At 44.6% G+C, this 20,609-nt stretch overlaps 7 protein-coding genes across 7 annotated transcripts; 4 read left to right on the plus strand and 3 right to left on the minus strand.

Moving 5' to 3' along the window:
- Window positions 1-647: 647 nt before the first annotated feature.
- PUT3 (Put3p) lies at window positions 648-3,335 on the plus strand (the record flags this gene model as incomplete). The annotated part of the gene is made up of 1 exon (XM_018878849.1): window positions 648-3,335. The coding sequence occupies one exon, from the start codon at window positions 648-650 to the stop codon at window positions 3,333-3,335; it is 2,688 nt and encodes an 895-aa protein (XP_018736111.1).
- A 320-nt stretch (window positions 3,336-3,655) lies between these two features.
- AWJ20_1934 (uncharacterized protein) lies at window positions 3,656-4,924 on the minus strand (the record flags this gene model as incomplete). Its single annotated transcript, XM_018878850.1, has 1 exon — window positions 3,656-4,924. The coding sequence occupies one exon, from the start codon at window positions 4,922-4,924 to the stop codon at window positions 3,656-3,658; it is 1,269 nt and encodes a 422-aa protein (XP_018736112.1).
- A 3,666-nt stretch (window positions 4,925-8,590) lies between these two features.
- On the minus strand, window positions 8,591-10,477 carry YAP1801 (Yap1801p; the record flags this gene model as incomplete). Its single annotated transcript, XM_018878851.1, has 1 exon — window positions 8,591-10,477. The coding sequence occupies one exon, from the start codon at window positions 10,475-10,477 to the stop codon at window positions 8,591-8,593; it is 1,887 nt and encodes a 628-aa protein (XP_018736113.1).
- Window positions 10,478-12,118: 1,641 nt separating this feature from the next.
- AWJ20_1936 (Sucrose transport protein SUC5) lies at window positions 12,119-13,816 on the plus strand (the record flags this gene model as incomplete). The annotated part of the gene is made up of 1 exon (XM_018878852.1): window positions 12,119-13,816. One exon carries the CDS (start codon window positions 12,119-12,121, stop codon window positions 13,814-13,816), a length of 1,698 nt encoding a protein of 565 aa, XP_018736114.1.
- Window positions 13,817-14,211: 395 nt separating this feature from the next.
- On the plus strand, window positions 14,212-15,933 carry PUT2 (1-pyrroline-5-carboxylate dehydrogenase; the record flags this gene model as incomplete). The annotated part of the gene is made up of 1 exon (XM_018878853.1): window positions 14,212-15,933. The coding sequence occupies one exon, from the start codon at window positions 14,212-14,214 to the stop codon at window positions 15,931-15,933; it is 1,722 nt and encodes a 573-aa protein (XP_018736115.1).
- Window positions 15,934-16,936: 1,003 nt separating this feature from the next.
- Window positions 16,937-17,980, plus strand: AWJ20_1938 (uncharacterized protein; the record flags this gene model as incomplete). The annotated part of the gene is made up of 1 exon (XM_018878854.1): window positions 16,937-17,980. The coding sequence occupies one exon, from the start codon at window positions 16,937-16,939 to the stop codon at window positions 17,978-17,980; it is 1,044 nt and encodes a 347-aa protein (XP_018736116.1).
- Window positions 17,981-18,125: 145 nt separating this feature from the next.
- On the minus strand, window positions 18,126-19,601 carry CGT1 (ceramide glucosyltransferase; the record flags this gene model as incomplete). Its single annotated transcript, XM_018878855.1, has 1 exon — window positions 18,126-19,601. The coding sequence occupies one exon, from the start codon at window positions 19,599-19,601 to the stop codon at window positions 18,126-18,128; it is 1,476 nt and encodes a 491-aa protein (XP_018736117.1).
- Between the last annotated feature and the right edge of the window lie 1,008 nt (window positions 19,602-20,609).

Here is a 20,609-nt window from a genome sequence, read left to right on the forward strand (position 1 = left end):
ACCGTGACATGGGTCTGATTTCGAACACAGGCCTCGGGTGTTATAACTACCAGGGCCATATGGTAAAACGTTTTACCCCCCAAACCCCCAAAACCCCTGTCAATCTGGCCCAGTCTGCAGGCACGGGGCCACATCCAACGCATGATACACACTGCTTATGACATCAATGTCTTATATTAGACAATTCAAGCCATTGTTACAACCGCATTTACAATATTCCAAACAGTCAACATTCACCTGATTTAAAGCAATTGAGGATAATTTTATGTGACCTGGCAGTGATTTCTGGACGGTAAGTACGGGGAGTAGACTACTGCCTCCGGCGGCCTGGGGCGTTGCCCCAGACCCCATTTGTGCTCCGCTTCGCGGAGCTACTGGACCCTTAGGGATTGAAGCGAGCGGGAGGTATCATGGAGATGATGGCAAACTGTAACGGGACTTGATATCAATTCCGTTTTCAGGAAGCTCTGGAACTTTTGTCGTGAATGATAAATGCAGGGCTAGGGCCGTGATGATTCTCCACATCTCGCATCTCATTGAGATGTCGAGATTAACATAGGCTGATTTGACTATAGAGTGAAGTGGATGTGTGATTGTGATTTTGTGACCGGTTTTAGCCGAACCTTTATGAATAATTTTGGCACGTAATGATAACAAACCACCATTTGTTAGATCAGGTGGGCTCTTCAACGAGAGACCCTGCGTCTGGTCCCAATATAAAGGCCCAGAACCCCGACCACAATCTGGACCAAAACATCCAATTTGTATCCAACTCCCGAAGCTCGGATAATGGTATAGCTTATCCTGGACAAGCATTGCTGTCGTCTACTAGATTTGATAGCGTTACTGATATTACAGATGTAACTAGTCCGGCCGGTAATAGTGTAGGTAGTGCGACTAGCGGAGGAGATACTGGCTTAACTGTGGAATCTAATAAATCCACATCTATCGACCCTGCTCCCTCACTCAATTCAAATGACCGTAAAAATCTAGGCAGACCACGGCAGTCCATGTCGTCAAGCGAGCGCCGAAAGAGATCTCGAAGAGTTGATCCAGATAAGCGAATTAGAACTGTCATGGCATGTCTCAACTGTAAGAAGAGAAAGAAAAAATGTAACGGAGAAGAACCGTGTTTTTTGTGCAAAGAGCGCAGGCTCGAATGTATTTATGTTCCAAATGGCTCGCCAAATGACGATACTAGCCCCGGTGAACATGCGAATGGAAAAAGGCTACACAGTCTAGGGATAACCAATTCTCGTCAGATTCCTTATAAAACGTATATCAACACAGGAGCTAGAGCTAATAAACAGGCCGACGAGAGTCCCGGACCGAATTACAGAATTGATCCACATTTAGACGGCAATGAAAGTAGTCGTATGTTACGAAGTAAAGCAGGAAGACTCCACTTTGTGGGTGAGAGTTGTACATTATCTCTACTGGAGCAGGTAAGAGTGCTATTTCGACAGACGATAGGAACCAGTTCATTCACTGAAGATCCAGAACGGTTTAACATGGTTGAAGGTCTTCAGCCCAAGCCCAATCATATCCCTGTACAACTCCCGTCAAGAGAACTGGCAAACAAACTAATCAGCCTTTTTGAATCCAATATCCACAACTCCACTTACATCTTAGATCCTCAAAGATTCTATGCTGATGTTGCAGCGGTTTACAACAATCCAATTGCAGCAGACGCCTCTATGCTGTGTGTTATACACCTCGTATTTGCACTTGGATCTATCTTTCTGAATCTGGAAAGAGGTGTAGCAGAAAGTGCAAAAATCCCATCTTCTGTGTTCTTTAATAGCGCACTTACCTTTCTTGACGAGTCTGTTGTGGATGTGGGCGAGATATGGGTGGTAGAGGCATATTTATTAAGCAGTCTCTATTACGAACTAGTATGTCGAAGAAACTCTTCATGGATCCAGCTTGGAAAGGCTATTAGATACGCCCAGGCCCTTGGAATGGGTCGACCATGGGCAGACAAAAGTTTTCCATCTGAGGTCCAAGTACATCGACATAGGTTATGGCAGACCCTATATATTTTAGATCGGACTAAGAGTATTCTGTTGGGTCGACCAATGGCTATTGATAATCGACTGTTTGACAAGGTTTACAAAGAAAGTACTGATTCCAGCAATACCAATTCCTTGAAAGATAGTTTATCGGCAGCAGCGACTGCTTCCACTAATGAAAAATTCGCCCTTATTTATTTGCACTACGTACGACTGTGCGAGGTTCTTGGCAACATCTATCATGATATTTATGAGTCCGAGAGTATATACAGCCAAACTGCCCAGACTCTGATAACGAAATTAAAGCAGTGGTCAGCATCTTTCGAACAGATACAGTCGTTATTTAGCCAGGAAAACAGTCTAATGAAGATGCTTGTTGTTGTGAATATTGTATATTTACATGGAATCGTCCTGCTGACGAGACCATTTCTGTTCTACACGGTAGCCAAAAAGGTACAACTAAAAAATACCCAGCTCGACGAGGCGTTGAAGAGTTTTGAAACACTTTCTGTTGCATGTGTACAAGGAAGTATTGCGACCATCAGGCTTATTGTGTCAGTATTCAATCAAGGACTGCAGCCTGCTCGATCACCAATCATGGTCTATGCTGTGTTTACGAACGGGACGATATTTTTGCTGGAAGCGTTTCAATGTCGAGTCACCAACAGTCCATTAGACCAGGGAGTGTCGTGGGCCATATCCAGCTGTCTAAACATTTTATCTAACTACTGTTCGGACGATGTTTCGGCGAAGCGATACCATTCCATTCTAATGCAGATGAACAGTGCAGTGTTTTCTGGCTGGCAGCCTCGACAATCGCTTGAGAATGGACAGCCCGTTCCCGACCAATCGCAGCAGCAACCACAACCACAACAACAGCAACAGCAGCAATCTCTACAAGATACCAGTCTCGGGTCCTTAACAGGATTGTCCCAATCAGCACAACAAATAGTTCCACTAAGTGCACCATCGATCTCGTTCAACGGCACACCTCTGACTGGCTCGACACACATGTCTGAACACCCACAACAGGCTCAACAACAGTCTCTCCAGCCTGCCGCATTTGAAATTCTGTTCAATCTCAACGATGTCGACTTCGACGAGGCCTTCGACCACTGGTCCTTCACACCACTGGGTCCCATAATGGCGCCAGCGCCGAATTCCACCAACACCAGCGGTACCAGACAAACCAACTCACTAACAGGCCCCGTAAATGTTGACAGCGACACGACACCCGACTCAACCAACGACTCGAACGCCTACGCACGATTCCTCCTGTCCGAATTCGAGCCCGCAGACTCTGTACTCCTATCTGGGTTCTGACCCTTTATTTATCTTAATTAATCCAATTCACACCCTCCCCACGTCCCGACTCGAGCGCAGCGAGAGGAGCCACGGGGTCTGGGGCGGAGCCCCAGCCGCCGGAGGCAACACGCCGGGGAGAAGCTCTGCCTCCGGCGGCTGGGGCTCCGCCCCAGACCCCGTGGCTCCTCTCGCTGCGCTCGAGTCGGGACGTCGTCGGTCCCTACAAAGTGGAGGTATGCATGTTCTTTTTTTAATAAATAGGCGGTCTCTTTCAACCGTACGAGTACAAAACAAATTTAACTACACAAATAAATAAATAGGGGCCGGCAGGTGGCACATTAGTTCTGCTCGCCGGTTGGACCGCCAGTGGAGTGTGACGAGTCCGTTTTGGGCTGGTCGTGGCGAGCATATGGGTGGAAGTGTCCGCCCGTGGGGGAGGTTGGTCTAGCAGCACCGTTGTTGTCACTGCTCTTGAACTCGGGAAGTCCGCGTCGGAACAACTTGTATACAGCAGGTGGCGTGGGCACTCCGGGCTCATTGACCCATCTCGACTGGAGGGCCAGAATATAGTCTCTAAGGTCGGTGTTCTCTTCGCGAAGCTCTGAAATGGTCTTATGGGCTTGCTTGAGTTCTTCGACCTTCTGCTCTAAATCACGGATGTAAAGTTCCTTTCTTTGTCTAAAAGCTCTTTGAGCAGTTCTATTTTGAATGGCTCTTTTGGATTGCGACAAGTTGCGATTGGGTCTCGCCATGACCTTTTCCGACAAATCGTCTCCCTTGTCGGACGAAGTGGGACTGGGACTTGAAACTGCAGAGATAGAGCCAGAGACCGAGGCAGGCTCAGACTGACCACCGGATGCGGTTGGAGTTCCAATAACAGTTCCACCATGTTGGGCTGAGAGCAGAGGCTGCGGTTGTTGTTGTTGCTGTGCCACATGGTCGTTGACTGGTGCTGGAACAATTGCCGCAATAGGTGATTGTAACTGCTGTTGATGTTCCTGTTGAGGTGGTGGCAGCTGGTGTTGCTGCTGATGCTGTTGTTGGGGTTGTTGATGCTGAGGATGCTGAGGATGCTGGGTATGGGGCTGGAACTGTTGTCCAGATGACTGTTGTGGCGACTGGTGTATCGCCGAAGATGGTGGGTGTGGTGATACAGGCAGTAGAGGATTCGACGGTGGCGATACCGACTGGTTGGAGGTGGTATTAGTGCCGTTCATAACGTTAGCAATGTTAGATGAACGCTTACCAGAAGACTCTACAATAGATGGTGTAGGAGTCAACAAATGTGACACAGGAGCTGAAGAATGTCCATGGCCATTAACTCTGTTCAGAGCAGTTGTGAACGTAGTCACTCCAGGCAAACGGTTGGTTCTCAAAGCCGAGTTACCAATATTGCTGGCGTCTAGTCTTGAAATCAGTTTAGAAGCATCACCAGTGGATGATACTGCCGATGTTTCATACAACTTTGCAGAGTCGGGTGCTCCAAATTGTGCAGTTCGCGAAGATGCACCGGCAGTAGGGCCATTCCATGAGGTAAATCCGCCACCAGCACTTGCCAAAGTATGTCCAGTATTTAAACTATTAGCAGTAGCAGTTGTGTTCTCCATTATATTACCAGGATTATTAGCCTTTCTGTTCTGTTAAATTCTTTCGTTCTGGTCGCAATGTTGAAAAAGTTACTGCTGACTTTAAAACAGTCGGTTTATTTAGTAGTTGTTTTTCTTTCGTTTACTTCGTTCTTGTCGTTTCACTCGTTTCAATCTTCGAACTACTTAATAGTTCGCAGCTCAAAACAGATGATCTGTAATATTTTCAAATGATCTGTAGCCGTCAAGTGACCTGTAGCTTAAGGTTCTGTGGTGTACCAGTGCCTCAAAACTTTTAATAATCGGTTAGTAAATGTTGTCGTGAAGCTTGATTAATTGTCGAGGGGGCGCAACAGGCGGATGTGTGTAAGTGGGTAAAAGATTAGGTAAGAACAAATGCAAAATATAACTTCACCAAAAAAAAAATTATTAAGTCGAAATATTGTGGCAATAATTAGCCATGTAGAGCAAATAGAGCAAAATGGGGCAAATCCTTCAAGCAAGCAAGCAAAAGCGGAAGTGAACTGGAAGGTTCTTGAATTTGTAGTTTATAATCTCTAATAAATTGAGAGCACAGGTTTCAATATTAGATTGCACATCCACATAAATGCAAAAAATAGAAATTTGGGTCTATTTGCACTTTGCATCCATTACTCCACGCTTTGCTTCTCGGTTCCGAATGTTTATTTATCGTGTAATGTACTCACGCCAGCTGATTAGATAATCCGCGGAGTTGTATCAGTCAGATGGGTAATACTGGATGCAGCAAGGCACGGCTGTGGAGGGTGCAAGCGGTGCAAGCGGTTGAAAACTTGTGGTCCGCGGAGCTTTGGGTAGTGTATCTCCGGCCAAACCAAAAAAAAACAAATAAGCTCAATGCTGGTTAGGGGACTGGATAAATCCACTAGTCAATCAACAAAGAGCTGGTTTGTAAGATGTAAACATATTGCTGCATGTGATAGTTGGTGGTTTAATGGGTATCACCGCGCGTTTAACAAACAAATACCATGAATCGATGGGTATAGTTTAAGGTGGGCGGCATATGGTTCTTACCACGCGTTATCTAGTCATTATTGCTAGAATAATGGGTATTTACAAGCATCATACACATCCTGTTGTTCTCAGTTCGATTTCAGATCAATTCCAGTATTCTTTTTGTATACGAATGTAGTGGAATTACAATCTTATAACACTCAATCAACCAGCCAGAAGTGTTTGTTTGTGTGGAAATCGAGTTTGAACAATCATTGTCAACAGATGTACGATGTATGATGTGTTTGTGATGTTTGGGTATGATATACTAAACATATGTACTCTTACCATAACCACACAGCTCACCCCACCCAACCCCACCCCACCTCAGTTGCCGCATCATACAATTTGTGTACGTAATAGCACAGTAGCCCATACAGTAGTACTTTGTACTTAATACAGTAAATAAAGTACGAAACGGTACATACTGTTCAAATACTGAAGTCTACAGTACGTAATACCAGTACCCAGTACCCCACAATACTCAATAACCAATACAATACAGTACTCAGTAACCAGTACCCGTACACTTCAGATGCGTACAGTAAACTCTTGGGTACCTCAGTACCGAAAATCCCTACAGTCTGTACCTCAGCACAGTAAACCCTACAGTTGAGTACCTCAGAGTACAATTGAGACAATTAAGATCCCACTGTGCCGCACCATACAGTACAATCGACAACCTTACAGCATAGACGTAATACACCATCGCACCATGCCATGCGTAAAGTGACATACAGTAAATACAGTACATACATTACATCATCTAGGAGTTCCGATCACGGAGTAGCTTAATACTCCGGGTCCCGGGACAACTAACAAGATCTAATGGAATACCATACGACACTATAGCACCGATCCGATTCAATTGCCCCTTGTTCTTTGGTATTTAAATCCTACCCTTCAAAAAAAATCCATCCAAAGCTAAATATTGCGACTTCCCTTCTCACCTGCCATGTCTCGGTCAGGTCTCGACCGTGCCTAATCATCCAGTCGGACGGCAAGTCTAGAGTCTCATACTTACAGTAAAATAATATCCTGTATAAAGTGATTGAGTCTTATCAACGAGGAGTCGAAAACCTCAAGACAATCCACTTCTAATTCAAAAAAAATAAGATGTAACTGTTGTGAGATCAGGTCAAGACTGTCATATTAAGCCCTAATATATATCTTACACCTGCAGCTGATGAATCGTGCCTAATCCTTAGTCAGAAATTAGTTATCGCCATTTGCCATTTCGCTCCAACCATGGTTGCTTTGAATAACAGGCCGTTTTTGATGTTGTGTGAGATAATGCGGCAACTGCGGTAGTACACTATTCCGCGCTCCGATGCCTGGTATGCAGCAATCTAGAAATTAACAAAATCAGACGGTTCTGAGAGTTTCGCCCGGTACCCGGTGGCTGAGACAGGCTGAGGCAGGCTGAGGCGGGCTGTGTTCGAACTCGGGGATCAAGCATTCGTCTCCGAACAGACGGCTGCAGAATCCCCGGAACAATCTCAGATCAATTCTCGCGTGGAGATCGCCTTGAACATTAAATTATTCACTTATGTGCTAATATATTACATATGTTTAGATATTTTTTTTGCGTCCACAATAATTTATAAATAATCACCGACACATGATCAGTCAATTCTAGCAGCAATAATACCATAGTGATCCAAATTAAGAGGCAAAATAATTATTAATCAATCTGAAAAAAACCTGAATGCGACCTGATACTTCATCACTAAACGAATTTCAATGTCAATATCGGTCTGCAGTGCCGATCCATGATCCATGAACCTGGATCACGCTCGACTGTTGTGACCTGCAACTTCGCGACCGAGAAATGACCGTGACCACCACAACAACGAGCACCAAAAGACGGCACCACGAAACCGACGAACCTCCACAACAGTCGGCCCCAGCTGACACCAAAAAACGGACTGTCCAACCAGTCCCCAGTTTTGCTCAGGGTGAGTCTCACAACCCGTGTCTGCCTCCGGCGGCTGGGGCTCCGCCCCAGACCCCGCTGCTCCTCTCGCTGCGCTCGAGTCGGTTCCGTCTAGGGACCCAGCAACTCCTGCGAAGCAGGAGCAACCAGGGTCTGGGGCGGAGCCCCAGCCGCCGGAGGCATGCCCCCCTCCTCCCAACTAGACCACTAACCCCGTCAGCGAACACACTCCGGCTGATTAAACAGGCCCAAATTGACATGCTACGGGGCACGACGACCGGACCGGCCCCGAGATCCAGCTCCGAGGATCTGAGCTGTGAAGGGTGTGGACGGGCCATGACCGACGAGTTCATCAGCCCGTCCGAGTACCAGTGCGTCCACTGTGGAAAGGCTGTGTGCCAGTACTGCTCTGTCCAGCGGCCGTACAACAACAACCTCCTCGAGTGTCTCGAGTGTATTCGGTAGCTTCACGAGGAGGGGAGGGATTGTGCCTCCGGCGGCTGGGGCTCCGCCCCAGACCCCTTAGCTCCTGCTTCGCAGGAGTGGCTGGGACCGTGGAGCAACGACTCGAGCGTAGCGAGAGGAGCAACCAGGGTCTGGGGCGGAGCCCCAGCCGCCGGAGGCAGTACCCCGCTCGGGGTGGTTTATTTATTTTAACATTATTTATTAGAAATAAAAAAAATGCGACGTGGATAATATACGGGTTGGCTACGGCCGGTTTAGCGCAGTTGCGACTGCTGGAACTGGGTGTAGACGGGTTGCTGGGGCTGCTGCGGTTGTTGATACAGGGGTCCGACAGGGCTCGACGAGGTCTGTTGTTGTTGTTGTTGCTGGTTGGGGAACACGGGAATCGTTTGCAGTTTTTCCAGACCACCAAAGGTTGGCTGGTACTGGAGGGGTTGAGGCTGCTGCTGTGGATTGCTGAGAAGCATGCTCTGTCGGAAGGGATTGCCTCCTGTCGGTTGCATACCCAGTTGTGGCCGTGGTTGGGCAGCCGCAAATGGATTGGTGCCGGTCGTTTGTGGCTGCATTTGTGGAGCTGGCGACGAAACACTGGTTGATAGAGAATCTGGTGAGCTGATTCCGCTATAACCGCCAGTTTCCGGTAGAGAAGAGAGTGTGGATGTACGTCTGGCGAATGGGTTGGACGGCTCGCCATCAGATCCCGTATTGAGTCGTCTGAACGGGTTACTGCCGGTATTTGATCGCTGAAGTTGAACCAATGGCTGTGACTGAGCTTGCGATTGAGCTTGAAGTTGTGCCTGAGCTTGAGCTTGAGCTTGGGCCTGAGCCTGAGCTTGAAGTTGTGCCTGTGCCTGTGCCTGTGCCTGTGCTTGTGCCTGTGCTTGTGCCTGTGCTTGGGCTTGTGCTTGGGCCTGTGCTTGAGCTTGAGCTTGTGCCTGTGCTTGTGCTTGTGCTTGTGCTTGTGCTTGTGCTTGTGCTTGTGCTTGTGCTTGTGCTTGTGCTTGTGCTTGGGCTTGGGCTTGGGCTTGTGCTTGGGCCAATGCCTGAGCCTGTGCTGGATCCAGCACTTGTTGCTGTGTGGTTGGCTGGCCCTGTATTAGCAGCTGTTGGTTGAAACCAGTAGGGGTTTGCTGGACTCCCCATGGGTTATTTGCTTGAGGACTGATCTGGCCCTGCTGTGCTGCCATTTGTGGCTGTTGTTGAGCAAACATCTGCTGCTGCTGCTGTTGTAGTCCAAACGGATTGTTCACAGAAACTCCATTAGATAAGGCAATAAGATCAGGCTGTAGTTGCATTTGTGCTTGCTGCTGTGGCTGTTGGAATTGTTGTTGTTGCGGTTGCGGTTGTTGGTGTTGGTGTTGGTGTTGCTGTTGTCGCTGTTGGTCAAAAGCCTGATTCGCAGAACCGCTTGATTGCCCACTTGCTTGTCTATTCGAACTTATTTGACCGTTTCCAGTAGCATTGGCACTGACAGTACCACTTCCTCCGGTTTCTTTGGCTTGCTTCTCCGCCAGATACTGTCTATGATTGATCTCAAAGTCCGGATCGTTCAGATAATTCTCTAGAGAATCTGTCAAACTGGTTGGAGCATGCTTGATATTTGGAATATGCAACTTGGTAGAGTACTCCAGATGCTTGGCTACCTTAAGATAATTAACAACTTTAACCGTCTGCTGGGTAAATAGAGTATAAATTTCTAGAGCATGCTCAGCATCTACTTTAGACATTTCAAAGTAATGCTCCAAAACGTTAATCACTCCTTCGTTTAGCACCTGGAATAACGATAGTAAATCATGCACTAATAGTCGAAACACTGTTAAAGTAATGTCATCATTGACATCTTCTTCATGGAATCTACATTTCAACAAGGCATCTACTTGAGCTAGTACGCTCTCACACTCTCGTAATAATCCTTTTTCAACACTCAAGTTGTGAAGTCTTCCAGTACCCGACTTAGTTTGAAACCTGACATAGTCCACTTTAGTTTTCTTAAATTCCTTGGCCCGTGTTTGTAGATACTTGCCATATCTCACTAGACCGGCTTCCTGTGGTACTTTACCACTACCAGATCTTAATTCTAAACTTCGTGGACGTGCTGCTAGGTATTCGAGAGTCACATCTCTACATCCCTCACGAATCATTAAATGGATAACAATCAATGATTTATACACAATTGTCCATGCTGAATCCTTCAACCTCGTGGCCAGCGTCCTCATTACCGTTTCTAAATCTCCATTTCTATCGTCAAAAGTGGCCTGGAGAATTGGTTCAATATACTTTGGTTTGGGTGCTGCCAACTGTTATTTTTGTTAGTAAACCACAATCTAAATTGATAACTGATTTCTGTCGGTCCTTTGTGTCCATCGTACTTTCAGACCATGTCGACCGGACCTTCCGGCGAAGCTATAACGAGCTTTACTGAACATCTACTTTCCAGTATGAAAGTATTTATTCATCGCTTCTACCTACTTTAAGCTTGGTAGCACCCTGTTCTAGTTAGTTATCACATTCGTAAATTTGTATATCATCACTCAATGTCAATCATCAGCCGGTGTTCACCGACAACATGAACAGACCATACTGGAATCACAATCTCACAAAGAATTATGTTCAGAACAATATCATCTTTTCTATTCAATGGTATTGTCATTCATATCCAGATATTCCAGGATTCAACAGCCTTCTATAACCACACAATACATTGTGGGTTATACAGACCCACCATGCCACCTCTCCAAACCATTCACTAACCTTGACTATTTTCTCATAACTACCAGACATGCCGCCAATCCACTGATCAAACGCTTTCAAAAAAAAACTTTCAATACAAAATCAATCGTCTGTCCCAGTTCTAATTACTGGTCAAGCTGATGTTTGGCGACAATGGCTACCCCTCGACTTGGCAATTGAACCTTCCACTGACTGGCTCCTGCTGCTGCTTCTACTGTGGCTCTGTTTGTTGTTCTTTCTCCGCTAAAAGTGATCTGCACAGCCGTACATGTAGGTCTTCCCCAGTTCGAAACACTGATTCAACGTCTCCAAGCAGAGTACGAAGAGTAAAAAAAAATAAGTTTGAAGAAAAAAAGTTTGAAGAATACCAATTTTGAAAAACCTCCAATTCAGTTGTTTTTTTGGTCTTGTACAGTCTTTTAGATACCAGCAAAAAGTTCAAGTCGGCAAAAAAAAGATTTAGAATTACGCTGTAATACTTTCACTGTAGAAGAGGTGTAGAATTAAATGATATAATTAAAAGTGTATAATTGTACTGTATAATTACACATTATTTTTACACTACCAGTGCAAAGCCCTCATCATAGTGGAAATAATTTTAGCAGATAATATTCTATGCAGGGGGTCGTTAATTTGGCTATAGTGCATACGATAAGGCGCTAACAAAGTCGGTGCCGTTCCTAATTGTCGAATCTCAATTCGCTTAGTAATTTTTTGGCAGGTATCGAATAACCACTCAGAAAGCTGGGCTTTGGTTTCAGACCAGTTTAATAATTCGTTTCGAGTTCGTTATTGACAACCATAGATGGACTTTTGGTAATTGGGACTCTCAACACTTGCATGTGCAGCTGGTTAACGTCATTCAACCTGATAATTGTGAACGCTCTCTGAATCACCAACTTCTCAAATCACCAATTTCTCAAATAATTTTGGTTTTGTGAATTTGTGACGGTTCACTTGTGCAATTGCAATTGCAATCACCACCCATCTTTTTTTGGGAATTAAACCAAGTTTAAGTTTGGAATAGCATCAAAAGGTTCTGACTATAGAAAATGCCGCGAAGAGACAGTTCGGCGCCGTTGCTATCGCAGCCCTTGGACGTTCACGATGTAGTCAATCCGACTAGAACTTTTACTTATATTCTTTTGGTTACGATAATTGTAGGTGGTTTACAGCTTTCTTGGTCAACAGAGTTCTCAAATGGTACCCCCTATTTACTCTCTCTTGGTATGTCCAAGACTATGATGAGTCTAGTATGGATTGCTGGCCCTCTGTCTGGTACTCTTGGTCAGCCCATAGTTGGTGTTATCAGTGATGAATCCAGATGGAAATATGGGAGAAGACGTCCTCTTATTATATTCGGTGCTCTGGCCACTATTACAAGCTTACTGGTATTGTCATGGTCAAAAGACATTGTTTATTGGTTTAGTTTTGATAAACACTCACTATCAGAAGATCAATTGAGACAGCGAACTATCCCATTTGCTGCTCTTTTTGTGTACGTCCTAGATTTCTCTATTTCAGTCATTCAAGCTGCTTCAAGAGCCTATATCGTCGATAATGTGCCTACCCATCAGCAAAACGATGCTAATGCGTGGGCTGCTAGAATGACTGGAATTGGCAATATCTTCGGATATGTTCTTGGGTCTATGAATCTTGTAAAAGCATTTCCCTGGCTGGGTAATACTCAGTTCAAGGTTCTCAGTGCATGGGCATGTATAGCTCTTGTAGTCACTGTTACCCCAGCTGTTATCTATGTCACAGAACGCGATCCCAACACAGATCCTACTATTGTTTCTCCACCTCAACGTGCTGAGAATATTGGAAAGTCCAAAATTCGTCAGATCTACAATGATACATATCATGCTATTGTCAGACTGTCTCCTCAGACTCGCTTACTGTGCAATGTTCAGTTCTTTGCATGGATTGGTTATTTCCCCATGCTCTTCTATACAACTACCTATGTTGGAGATATATATCGGCGAGAAATTCTTGCCAGTCGACCAACTGATGCGCCTCCATTAACTCAGCATGAACTCGATGAATTATGGGAAGAAGGGACAAGAAAAGGTGCTTATGCCCTGGTTATTTACTCCATTACATCTCTCATTGCCAACTTTGTCCTTCCTTACATGGTTAGTGACAAGTACTATAAAACACACAGAGTCACTGGAGATATTGACGAAGATGAGGACGATGCTGATAGCACTATCCATACCACGACTCAGTTCAAACTTAGACGCAGATTTGAAAATTTTGTAGACAAATACCGCACATCAGTCGCCAAAATGTGGACTGCTTCCCACATTCTGTTTGCAATCACCATGTTCTCGACCTTCTGGGTCAAGACCACATCACAGGCAACTGCCCTGGTCGGTGTTCTTGGTGTTTGTTGGGCCGTGGCTCATTGGGCTCCATTTACTATTATTTCCGAGGAAATCTCTCGTGTCAAGGAAAAGAAAGCTCGTGCCCAGGTTTTGGGAACCGAAAATGACGGTCATAAATATCACAACTACGAGCACGAAGCTGGCATTGTTTTGGGTGTTCACAATGTTTTTGTGGCTGCTCCACAAATGATCTCTTCGCTTATGAGCAGTATTCTCTTCTTATTTTTCGATGCTGACGGCTCTGGGGACAGTATTGGCTGGGTTTTCCGTTTCGGTGGTGTCTTCACCCTCGTGGCCATCTATCTCTCACTCTTTATTAAAGAACCGCATGTTCTCGACACCGAGGACGAACTAGACTATTAACTCGCTTGTTTCTTTTATGCTTTGTCGCATTCGCCTCCGGCGGCTGGGGCTCCGCCCCTGACCCCGCTGCTCCTCTCGCTTCGCTCGAGTCGTTTCGTGGGCATATCCACGTATTTAGGGTTTTGGAAACGGCCTTGATAGGGATATCGGGGATTTTCGTTAATCACCACTACATGACAGGTCCCGGGCAAGATTTTCGGCCTCGCCATGCAGGCACTGGCCGTTGGACCGTGTCAGGCGCACCCCATGTTTTTGGCAGGGGTCGATGATGCATATTTGCTTATCTGATCGCACGGCGTTAGTTATATAAAGTGTCTTGTATCTCAGCACTTTATCTGGATTTTTTTTGGATTTGTCTTTTATTAACGAATCTGAATAAATCAAGGGCTCTGAAAATGCTGCGTGTTAGATCCTTTGCTTATAAAAAGTCGCTGTCTGCTTCTTTGACCAGATCAGTCAGTACTGCCAGTCAATTGGCCCAATTCAAGATCCCTGAGGTTTTCAATGAGCCTGTCAGAACTTATGAGCCTGGTTCGAAGGACAGAGATGGCGTTTTGAGTGCTCTTAGCAGACTCAGTAATCAGCGTCATGAAATCCCTTTGGTAATTGGTGGTAAGGAAGTTTTTACTAAAGATACTTTCGTACAAACATCACCCTCGAATCACAGCCAAGTTCTTGCTGAAGTCAGCTCGGCTTCTGAAAAGGATGTCAATGACGCAATTAATGCCTCTTTGGCTGCTAAAAAGGCTTGGGAGTCAGCTCCTTGGGCTGACCGTGCTTCGGTTTTCCTCAAGGCTGCTGAATTGATTGCTGGTAAATATCGTTATGATATCTTGGCTGCTACCATGCTTGGCCAAGGTAAGAACATCTATCAAGCTGAAATTGACTCTACTTGTGAATTGATTGATTTCTTGAGATTCAATGTCAAATATGCTGAAGAATTATATCAACAGCAGCCTGCTCGCTCGTCTCCCGGTGTCTGGAACAGAGCTGAATATCGTGCTTTGGAAGGGTTTGTTTATGCTGTAACTCCTTTCAACTTCACTGCAATTGCTGGTAATTTGGTTGGTGCACCTGCTCTAATGGGTAACACCGTCGTCTGGAAGCCTTCCAATTCATCTGTCTTGTCTAATTACTTACTCTACAAGATCTTCCAAGAAGCTGGTGTTCCTGATGGAGTTATCAACTTTATTCCTGGTGACCCCTTGACGGTTACTCAACCAGTCATCAGTCACCCTGATTTCGCTGCTTTGCACTTTACTGGTTCTACCGATGTTTTCGTTAAACTATACCAGTCGATTGCTGCCAATCTTCCTGGCTACAAATCTTACCCAAGAATTGTCGGTGAGACCGGTGGTAAAAATTTCCATGTCGTTCATAACTCGGCCAATGTGTCTCATGCAGTCAAGTCTACTGTTCGTGGTGCTTTTGAATATCAAGGACAAAAGTGTTCCGCCACATCGAGAGTCTATGTTCCCGAATCTATTTGGCCTCAATTCAAGTCGGAATTGGTTGCTGAAACTCAGGCTTTGTTGAATGAGGGTGCTGGTAACTCCACTGTCCCTAGTGGATTCCACAAATTCATTGGTCCTGTTATCCATGAACCCTCTTTCAACAAACTCGACAAAGCTATTACTGAGGCCAAGCAGGACTCAAGCCTTGAATTGTTGGTTGGTGGTAAGGTCGACAAGTCTGTTGGTTACTATGTTGAGCCCACTATTTTCGTGTCAAAGGATGCCAAACATGCCAACTTACAAAATGAGTTTTTCGGGCCTCTACTTCACGTCTACGTATATCCTGATGCTGAATATGAGCAGACTCTTGCACTTGTCGATGCAACTGGCAAGTACGGTCTTACTGGTAGCATTTTTGCTCAAGACCGTTCTGCCATTCTCACGGCTTCTGAGGCTCTCCGCAATTCTGCTGGTAACTTCTATATTAACGACAAATCAACCGGTGCCGTTGTAGGCCAACAGTGGTTCGGCGGATCCCGCAAGTCCGGTACTAATGATAAGAGTGGATCGGGTAATATCCTTAGCCGATTTGTGTCTGTACGCAATATCAAGGAGAACTTCGTCGAGATCGATGAAGTCCTTTACCCATCTAACGCCCAATAAAAACTGACATGACCTGTATGTAGCATTTTAATAGTTATTATTATTACTTTTTGAGATAATTTTGCCGAATCTGGTGTCTCTTATGACGGACCGCTGAATCCCATATATCCTCTAGTCATAGTAACTGTCATCTGGCTAGACTGGTTCATTGTGATCAGAGAGTCCAGGTCCAGATACACCCCGGGTCAACAACGTCTTCAACGTGTTCAACCGGCAGGACTATCGCCCTGCCGAAAACTTGCATGTTTCAGATATTAAACTTTTTTGCATGTGATTAAGGTGTGCCACCTACGGTCTTAGTCTTACCCCGGAATTATCTCTATTTACCCAGACTGTTGATGCCGTCTGGCATTGTCATGTATACCCCTCATTTTGACCAGTGATGGGCATCTTGCATCATATCAGTACATGATAATGCTGACGGCTGTTTTCATCCGGTTGCCAAGCCTGTCATATTTGTCTCACTAAAGTCTCTTATCTTGAAAGTCGTATTTCAATAGTTCGACCTGTTATGGCAAGATGACAGGACTTGAGGCTCTGAATCCATTAGCAAGCGAAATTGCTACTTAAGAGTCAGTACTGGCTGTTCATCATCTACCCCACACGGGTAAAATAGATAGTCCTGTCGACATGACCCCTGAGTGATCTTCAACAAGTCGATGCTTATCAAAGAGCCAAGCAATTGAACTGATCATTTTCACTCCCTATGATCCCCAATCAAATCAACTATCCGGGTCAATCTACCGTAAATACTTCGGCTAAAAGCAATTGATTGGCCTAGTTAGAATTGAATTGTGGGGAACGTGGTTACCGTAGCACCGACTGTTGACTCTCCGGGATTACAGAAAAACGTGCTGATGTTTGAACTGGAGGCATTGTAATTCATGGCTTTATTGTACACGGGTAAATTGAAGAATATAAATAGTCCTTCAGCTCGCCATGTTAAGTCTAACATCAACAACCAATCCACACCAAGAAGCTGTCTCAATACTCACTACTCACCATGCAATTTGAAGTCATCACTGCCTTTATCTGCCTCGCTTGGCTTGCGAAAGCCACTCCGGTTCCCCTAGAGGAACGTGCAAGTTCCTCGCTCAACTCCATTGCCGTTGCAGCTGGCAAGAAGTTTTTCGGTACGGCCACCAACCAAGACCAGTTTAACGATGCATCCTATGTAGATGTTATGCTCGCACAATTTGGCTCTCTTACTCCTGCTAATGTACAGAAGTGGCAGTACACTGAACCAAGTCAAGGAAGTTATGATTACTCTCAGGGTGACTCATTTGCAAGTTACGCAGCTGAGAATGGCAAGATATTATGCTGTGATAACCTCGTATGGTACCAGCAGTACCCCTCCTGGATAGACTCGCAAAGCTGGACAGCCGAGTCTCTTAGTGAAGTGATGACTAACCACATTACTTCTGAAGTCAGTCACTACAAAGGAAAGTGCTATTCTTGGAACGTTGTCAATGAAGCTTTTAACGATGATGGAACCTGGAGAGAAAATGTCTTCTACAATACTATTGGTGAAGACTACATTGCTCAGAGTTTCGCTGCTGCCGCTGCTGCTGATCCCAATGCCATTCTTTACTATAATGACTACAATATCGAGTCACCTGGTGCAAAGGCTACAGCCGTTGAAAACTTGATTTCTTCCTTGAAGAGTCAAGGTATTAAGATTGATGCAGTGGGACTTGAGAGTCATTTTATCGTCGGAGAAACACCCTCTTTGTCGCAACAGCAACAGCAGATGCAAGCCTATGCAAATCTTGGTGTAGATGTATTTGTAACTGAACTCGATGTCAGGTTCAGCTCTCTACCACCAACTGAACAAGGTCTTCAACAGCAGTCTGAAGACTACCAAGCATCTGTTGGAGCTTGTGCTGCACTTGGATCCAAATGTCCTGCGATTAGTGTTTGGGATTTCGATGATACTTATTCTTGGATTCCCAGCACCTTTTCTGGTCAAGGTGATGCCGATTTGTACTGGGCCAATCTGACTGCTAAGCCTGCACTTGCTGGAATTGAAAGTGTGTTGGTTGCCTAGGTTCCAACTGGTCGACATGATTCTAATATTTCATCTTATAACAAGCCTTATATCAAATATATCTCTAGCTCATTATCTTCTCATAAATAGTTCTATTTACAACAGTCTATGCACACGCATTCTAATAATCTCATGATGATGCCTATTATAGAATTTCTTCAGCAGTTAAATCACTTTTGATACGAAACGGTTTATTTCGCCATAAAATCTTATGACCACACATAGCAATAACCCATATAGGTAGTGCAAGCACCTCACGCAGAATCCATATAGGCAGCCACGATGTCAGGAATGGCCTGGTTTTAGTAGTCGAGTATTCTGGGGAGTAATATGGAGAAACAAAGAATGGGCTATTTGTATGTTCCATATTCGAGTATTGGATCAGGTTATGAAAGTGCCAGTAGTCAGATGCACACCATATGCTCAAGTGAGTGATAAAAAATATCCAACTAAAGTATGACGCAGTTTCATTGCTTAGCCACAAGACCGAAATCGCGAAACTGCCAAAGATACCGCACAGAAAACATTCTGTGGTCGGTTCCAGTAGAGTGGCAGCAAGGACCATATATCTTCGTACTCGCAACCACCTGATCCTTCTCGAAACATACCCTTCAAAGTCGACATTGGCAAGAGGCTGTACTACAGAGTCGCCAGTCAGGGCAGTGCGACCACCTGCTTTCCATAAAGCATCAGCAATCATGTTGTCTTCAGCAATGTACTGCGCAAACACTCTAATTCCATGTCCCTTTTGCTTGCCACTCGCCCTGTCCAAGTCGGATCGGCGATACAAATTGGACTTGCCCATCACACATGGAGCAATGGCCACAGCATTGATGGCCGAATAAAATTTTGAGTGGGCAGTTAGCATGAACATCTCATCTAGCTTAGAACCCCAATTGTTATCCCAGGCAGATACGATAGACATGCACATTGGCAGATGATGGACAAGCTGGATGTTTGGAGCTTTATAAAACGCGTCTACAGATCGAGCTAATGTACCAGGTGCAACCCACACATTCGAATCAAGTACCCAAATAATATCATATTTGGCTTGTTCATAACCCTGGGCAAGGTTGTTGATTTTTGGATTGGGTCCATAATGACCCTCGCCAATTAGAATTTTAGCATCCACATAGGGAAATTGTCCTATTAATCTTTGTGCGACCTGAACAGCAGGGTCTGATTCAGATGCAATGCAAAATATGATTTCAAATTTGGGATAATCTTGAGAAAAAGCCGATGTCAAACACGCTTCCATTTCCGTGTCAATCCCCTTTAAAGGACGCAGAATCGTTACACCTTCAGATCCAGTAACCGCCTCTCTAGTGACTACTGGAGATATTTGAGTATACTTTTTCCTCACAACAATTAGGCCTAGCGAGCTGAGGAGCACTATAACCCCATACCATACGAAACAAAGTATTGCAAATACCCTAACTATCCAGATATGATTATTCTCCTGGATTGATGAGCTTGAAACATTTCGGATCATATTCTGAATGTTCTCATAGGTTTTGCTGCTAGGATCATTATCATGGGCCAAAACACCGGCCAAAACGGGGAAGGTAATGGTAGACAGGGCTGCTACCAGCGCTAGTCGTTTAAAAAAAACCAGCGCCATTATGTATAATTCTTTTATGCTGTATTCAAAATTGTCGAATAATCCAACGATATCTTTAAAAAGCTTTTCACAATCTTTTTCTTGTGAATACTTTCACACTGGTCAAATATTATTCAGCGACAGTGTGCTACCCAATTCTCTGTTCTCTATAGTCCTCGAATCTCTTAACAAAATCCCTCACTGAGGTATATATAATACCTAACACATTCTCTTCAAACCAAGGAATTAATCAAAGAAAAAACAATTATTAATAGTAAAGAATTGTGAGAATCACAGGTGCCGGTAAATCCGATCCATCCATGTCATGAAAATTAAATCGTGCATGATATGCGAAATCGCGTCGTGAAAGTGCATGAGGTTAGAGTTTATGCTCACACAGATCAGCCCTACCGTGAGTTCTGGATCAGGATCTTTGGTTATAAAACAAAAAAAAAAAATAACAGCAGTTAATAAATAAGAAATAAAAATAGAAATAGCAGACACATCAAGAATTGGAAATTCTGGCATCATAAATCATACTAGAGTTAAGTAATTGAATAGAGCATTGAGGAGCCATTAACCAATGTATATTCGTAAGAACACCTGAACCACTGTAAAAGGAAAGTAATAATTAAAAAAGTCATTCCCTTGATAAATACAGATCAGATTCGGATGGCATATCGAAACTCACCCAATCATAACAATTTTTTCCTAGTTGCCCTTACTGGGACTAATATTGTTGTCATGTACACCCTCCATTCTCTTCTGTGTATCTTGATTTTTCAATAAGAATAGAACCAAGCTTCAAATTCAGCCTCGATTTCTCTCCTAATACCTTAATAACATGTGGATCTCCAAAGCCTTCTGTGTCACGAACAGATTCTATTGACAATACATCCACGGTTTGCCTACCTACCCAGTAACCAGTGACAAGAATTATCATCCCTCGGGCAATTACCGGTTTAAGAAGATGGGTGTTATGGACTCGCGAGATACTTTTCAGTGTTATGAAGAATTGTTCTTCACTAG

The sequence above is a fragment of the Sugiyamaella lignohabitans genome, chromosome A (genome assembly GCF_001640025.1).
Source record: "Sugiyamaella lignohabitans strain CBS 10342 chromosome A, complete sequence".
Taxonomy (NCBI): domain Eukaryota; kingdom Fungi; phylum Ascomycota; class Dipodascomycetes; order Dipodascales; family Trichomonascaceae; genus Sugiyamaella; species Sugiyamaella lignohabitans.